Below are 6,334 nucleotides of genomic sequence, written 5' to 3'. Positions count from 1 at the left end.
TTATTTAAAGTTTATTCACCATTTTATATTTTTATTTATTTATTAATTATTACTATTGTCATTGTTGTCTTCATATTTTATGTATTATTTTGGCGCAAGGGGTTATTATGGTAAAAAAAAAATATAACTTTAAATGTGTGAAGCTTTATGTTAATGCTTTGGAGAAGTAAAAAGAAAGAACATAATTTATTCAAAATAGAAATCTTTCCTAACAAGTCTTTACTATCATTTTTTAAAATCAATTTAACTAATCCTTGCTGAATAAAATAATTAATTTCTTTCAAAATAAGAAAAAAATACTGACTTCAAACTTAAAAGCTGTAGTGTATATTGTTACAAAAGATTTCTATTTTAAATAAATGCTTCTGTTTTTATTATTCATCAAAGAATTCTGAAAAAAAGATCACAGGTTATAAAAAAAAAAAAACTATTAAGCAGCACAACTGTTTCCAACACTGATAGTAACTAAGTATCAAATCATCATATTAGAATAATTAGACTGGAGTGATGATGCTGAAAATTCAGCTTTGATCACAGGAATAAATTAAACTTTACTATATATTCAAAGAAAACAGTTATTTACAATTGTAATAATATATCACAATAATACTGTTTTTTTTTTCTGTATATTAATCAAATAAATGCAGGCTTCATAAGCATAAGAGACCTCTTTCAAAAACATTAAAAATAGTAATGTTTCCAACCTTTTGACTGGTAGTTCATGAACATATGAAAGAAAGAAATAAATAACCTCTAAAATTTGACATATCTATTTTACATTTAACTGATATAAACAGCCTATATAGAACTGTATAAGCTATATGAACCTACACACATCTTTGGACGGAGGTACGGAGAAAACACTGCTCTGCCGCCAGTAGTCCCTGATGGAGCTCACCTTCACCTTTAGTCCAATGTAGAGGTGCATCTCACCGATGCTTACATCTGTCCATTTATATTTGCAGCCCTTTGCAGTTGCTTTGGCAGCCTGCACATTGGTGTTACGGCACAGAGTTGACACAGCACTTTCTGGAAAAAAGAGTTTGAATAGATTCATGGGAGAATGTGAGTCAGCAGAGCTCAGTTGTGGTCCAGTTTCCAGTCTGTGGAAACATGTCAACATCAGTCTCTGTTTTCCTTGACAGAGTGGACTGCCTGTTGCTTGCTTGGAAATGTTCATTGTCACATCTGTAAAAAAAAAAAAAAAAAAAAATTGTGAGCATACCGATAACACAATCACTATAGCCATGCATAACAAAGACAGCAGTTTTATGTCATAGAAGAACATATATGATGTAAACACTATTACATCTGTAAAATATTACATTTGTGCTCTTACTCAGTATGGTTCTCGATCGCACTGAGAACTGAACGACACCTGTGTGCCCCTGTGTGCGGTGCTGGTGACGGCGATCGTGAAGCAGATACATTCCTAAACAAACAAACTTTTAGCATACATTGTCCAAAGTAAACTGATGGGCAATTAGTGGGTATGGACGCACAATGTATGTATTTATCTGTTGATGATGGTGTCACAGATCCCTTGTCTTCCTGGACTCCATTTCCCATGATCCTCCTGTTTCATCACCTGCACTCACTTCCCTCGTCAGCTCCTCATCATCACAGATCACCTGCACCTGGACTCTATCATCTGCACTCCCTTTATAATGCACTCACTCCCTGCACTCCTTGTCCGTTCTCTGTTTTGTTAATGTGTATGTCTGGCGTTCCTTACCTTTGTTTATTAAAAAGCATCTATTATTGTGGAAATCCGTATCTGCCTCATCTCTGCACCAGCATACCGTAACAGATGGGCCATAGGGCAGACAAATATCTATTGATTGGCTGTAGGCCGCGAGTATCTGTTGATGGGCCATAGGGGAAAGTGGGGTAAGATGAGCCATTTTTTCTTCATGAAATAAATCACTTTCTGCACCTCTCTTGTTAATAAAAGTAGCCGCCTTATCAGCTCCGCACACCAAGCCGAAGAAAATTGTTTCTGTGAGTTTTGTGCACGTCAATAAATATCTCTGTAAAACAATATGAGGTTATAAATTACATATTGTAGAATTTAAAAAACACATTCTGTATGTTTCCTGTTAAAAATCTTCAACGCTCCGCATGGCGAGTCAAATAAAATGGCGTCACTGTGAACCGTTTCAGCTGATTTAAGCGCGCAGCATGTACCGTATGTGTTAGTGAGGTCAGACTCTTCTTAACTCTAAAACATCATAACACCTGGATTTTAACTCTGGTGATTTTGCTGTAAGGTTTTCACTAAACCACCAAAATTGATAATATAGAAGACTGAGGATATACTGTAAGTTTATTTAATTTTTTTACCTGTGATAACTAAAAAGATTGAGCTTCATGAAGGCAGCTTGTCCTTCCCACACTTCATTTTAAAATATGACATTTACATTTAGTCATTTAGCAGATGCTTTTCTCCAAAGCGACTTACAAATGAGAATAGTAGAATCAATCAAATCAATGTGAGAACAACAGTATGTAAGTGCTGTGTGAAGTCACAGTTTGAAAATGGCTAAAGACAGGCAGATCATTCCACCAGCCAGAAACAGACCCGGAGAAGGTCTGTGAAAGCGATTTTGTGCCCCTTTGTGACCTCACTTCTCATCAACCTGTGCCTACAAAAGAGAAAGGATTTAAATGGTTGTATGCATGTGCTATAACATGTTTTAAATGTTGATGATTCTCATCTTGTGTAGACCAGGGGTGCCCTGTTCCCTGAGGTCTGTCTACCTCCAGAGTCCCATTCCGGCCCTGCTCCAGCAGTTCAAGTGCTCCTGAAGATCTCAATGAGCTGCTTCAGTTGTGTTTGATCAGGGCTGCAGCTGAGCTTTACTGGTAGGCAGATCTCCAGGAGCAGTGCTGGGTGGACATTGTTAAAAACAGTCCTTAAGCCTATTTGTAATTGAATTCTTCTGGCTTTGGCCCATTGATGGAGACCCTCAAGCCGTCTGTTACGAAGGAGTTGATCTGAAAATAACTACAATTACAAATATGAAAGAAAGATCAAAATGCATTTGGAGCACAGTTTGTTCTCTACTTTTAGTTAAGATGATTATGCAGTTCTTTGGGTAATACAATGGTTGGCAAACATCTCTGCAAATTCAGTCATAGTATCATGCCCTCTATCCTCACCCTGCTCATTGTGGAGAAGTTTCTCTCACAGTTTACAGTTGACAAAGGAATGACAAGTCCGACAGTAATGGGTAGATCTGTTCCCATTCATCACACTCACTGAATCTTGATGAATAATGCTGTGATTCACAGCTGAGAAGACAAAAGATCAGCATAATGACCTGCATAATGAGGCGCATAATGAGCTCTTTAAGTCAGGTAGACTATGTGAAAAAACTCTCTGTGATAATGCTGATAACAGGATTAATGTCCACTCTGGACAAAAAACATTATTTTTGTGATCTCGCGCATGCACGTATTATTGCACACCATGTGAAGAAAATTTTGTATAGGCCTATGTTAAATTACACTACCAGTCAAAAGATTGGACGCATTACTAATGTTTTTAAAAGAAGTCTCAAATCTCTAACCAAATAATGTTTTTCTATTTTAATATACTTTAAAATATAATGTATTTCTGTGATGCAAAGCGTCTGAACATTCCTACCTCTATGGCATTTCATATAGGCTACTATATTTGTTATTTTATATAGCCTGAAAATTAATGTTAATGTGCAGTTGAAAAAATATACATCATTAAAAAGATTTAAGACTCAAGCTTCACATTTTGACCTGTTTTACTCTTAAAAACTTATATTGAACGTAATTTCTCAATATGCTTAAAAGCATGCACATTTGGCGAAATATTGATGGATTTTCATATGTATGTCAATTTTCTATACAAAGGAGTAATATTTATTCAATATTTATTGTGTTTTCAATTCATACTTGCAGCCGGAGTTCATAAATGTCTCAGTGAAGAACAGGCATACCATTTGACATTCCAGGAACTAACAGATGCTTCCAGAGATCGCTATAATCATGGCTATAACATGCAGATAGACACTTTTGAAGATAATAAATACACGATTGCGACGATGTATACATGTATTGCCTCAGTATTTGTATCTGAATAGCGCTGGCTCCGTGGGTGTGGCCGCATTAACGGATAATGAGCTGAATCACAGACTTCTGACATGGATCTCTTTCCATACAGATTACATAAACAGAGAATTTTTGTTTTTGATTTTACTTACACGATTTAAAACCTGACATTTCAATGTTTCTTTAGACATAAGTCGAATTTTTTTGTGATTAGTATTCACTAAGTTACAGTTCACTTTCTGAGAACTATCAGATTGGACTTCGTTCAGAGGAAGACGACAGATCACGCATCATGTTAGTTTTCTTTATTTTGCAAAAAGCACAACATTTTGTTTTTACACTGAGTGTACACAAATAAAAGAAGATATTTCACAGATTAAAATGGTGTATAACTCTTAATTGTATGTGCAACATTGACAGAGTATTTTGAGTCTCTTTCACACTGGTAAGAAAAAAAACCGAGGTGGTATTGCCAGCGATACCTCAGACTCCAGAGCATTTATAACAACTCAAGCCTGTAGTTCAATGTGATTTTTATTGACTCGGTAATGACGGACAAGGACATACATGCATTTTTGTATTTCATTTTATTTTATTTATTTTTGTTGATTTTACTGCGATCACCACTGCACACACTCTGATCAGCGAGAGATGGCAGCACCTGTTTCAGGTATATTTTGACATCATATTTGCATTATGGGAAGAAGTGGACAATCACTCATGGTTTTATGACCCTTTAATAGCAGGAGAACTTTGATTCATTTCTCACTAGATTCTTTCTTTTTCTACATATTTTTTCAAAATGTCACTTTGACCTTTCTGAATTTCTGTTATTAGTTTTTTAATTCCAGCAAACATTTCAGGCAGGAAAAAGAAAACAGTTTAAACTTGCATTTCTTATTTATTTATTCCCTCAATTTTGACTTTGGCATAGGTAATGTTATACTGATATTCTAAAGACGCTGGTTCGAATTCATTCAAAGCGTCGTCATACTCTTTCGGGGCCTTCTCAAGGTTATCACGCTCAATGCTCCCAAGAATGGCCTCAACTATCATGTCAATCCCCAAAAACACCACTGCCAACCCGAGACTGGCTAATGTCCCTACCACAATTTTAACAAACTTATTTGTTATTTTTGCCAGAATTACTCCTTTATCAATCAAAAGACCACCTAAAGTAGTAGATCCCACAGTTGCAACACCACAAACTCCTTCAACAACTTTTGAAACCAGTTTAAAGTCTTCTGGAAACAGAGACAGGTTTAGCAGTTTCTCATACAGGGTGGGTTCCAGCTTCTCCTTCAGCTCCTTGTCAATCTTCTCTACCACTTCTTGGATCTTTTGCATGCAGTCAATCATCACATTACAGTTCTCCTGGAGAGAAGCAGCCTCGTTCATCTCGATATGTTGGAAGGAGCAGCTCAACTGCTCGTTCATAACATCAATTAGTTGGTTGGTGGCATAGAAGTTGCTCTTCATCAGATCTTTAAACTCTTGACTTTTGCGGATGAGCTCCTCCCTTCTCTTAGGATTATCAGGGTAGAAGAGGTCACTCCACATTTTTCTTTATATTAGGATCCTTAAGAAACAGAAATAATTTTTAAGTATAATAGGCATTTGTGTAAGTGATTAATAAACATTAAGTTAAAGGTACTGTTTGTAAGAATTAGAAAACCCTTATTATTAGTGACACCGGTGGCTGTTAAGTGAACTGCAGCTGTTCCTCACTCTCTCGTGCATATGATCAAACTCCATAGATATATGAGCAAGCATAAGCCCAAAACAGTGATGCAGGAGCCAAATTAGGAGTATGGCCCTTTAATTACAGCCAGCGGAAGTGAATATTAGTGACACCTGTTGATTGCATCATTGTCTATGCTGTTGGTAGATAGAAGCACGTTATGCAGGAGCATGGTAATCAAAGACGCCAAGCCGATACAGATTTTCAATGGTGGAAAGTTACTAAAGCAACGTACTTTATTTGATTTGTTTGGAATACCATGGTATGTCCTTATATTTGTTTGAAATCGCATTGGATTCAATCACACGTCCAGGGCCGGCTCTAGCCCTGTGGTTGCCCTTTGGTTGCCCTAGGCGAGATTGCCCTAGCCCTAGCTAGTAATACGTAGCAAACTAGCAAAGTAACTAGCTAGCTAGTGATAGCTTAGTGACAGCAATGAAACGTTCAAGGTAGTGGTTCAACGGATCACAAAACTCACGGTTCGGATCACATCACGGTTATGAAGTC

The 6,334-nt window shown here is 36.7% G+C and overlaps 1 protein-coding gene across 1 annotated transcript; it reads right to left on the bottom strand.

Moving 5' to 3' along the window:
• Positions 1-4,983: 4,983 nt before the first annotated feature.
• Positions 4,984-5,646, bottom strand: LOC137025157 (single-pass membrane and coiled-coil domain-containing protein 3-like). The gene has a single exon (XM_067393190.1). The coding sequence runs from the start codon at positions 5,644-5,646 to the stop codon at positions 4,984-4,986; it is 663 nt and encodes a 220-aa protein (XP_067249291.1).
• Positions 5,647-6,334: the final 688 nt, after the last annotated feature.

This window comes from Chanodichthys erythropterus, chromosome 8 (genome assembly GCF_024489055.1).
Source record: "Chanodichthys erythropterus isolate Z2021 chromosome 8, ASM2448905v1, whole genome shotgun sequence".
In the NCBI taxonomy this organism is placed as follows: Eukaryota; Metazoa; Chordata; class Actinopteri; order Cypriniformes; family Xenocyprididae; genus Chanodichthys; species Chanodichthys erythropterus.
The sequence above is the reverse complement of the archived record's forward strand: the minus strand, read 5'-3'. Positions and strand labels throughout refer to the sequence as shown.

What these genes read in the sequence shown, in the direction of transcription:
- LOC137025157 (XM_067393190.1), bottom strand. Translation starts at nt 5,646, where the DNA reads ATGTGGAGTGACCTCTTCTACCCTGATAATCCTAAGAGAAGGGAGGAG.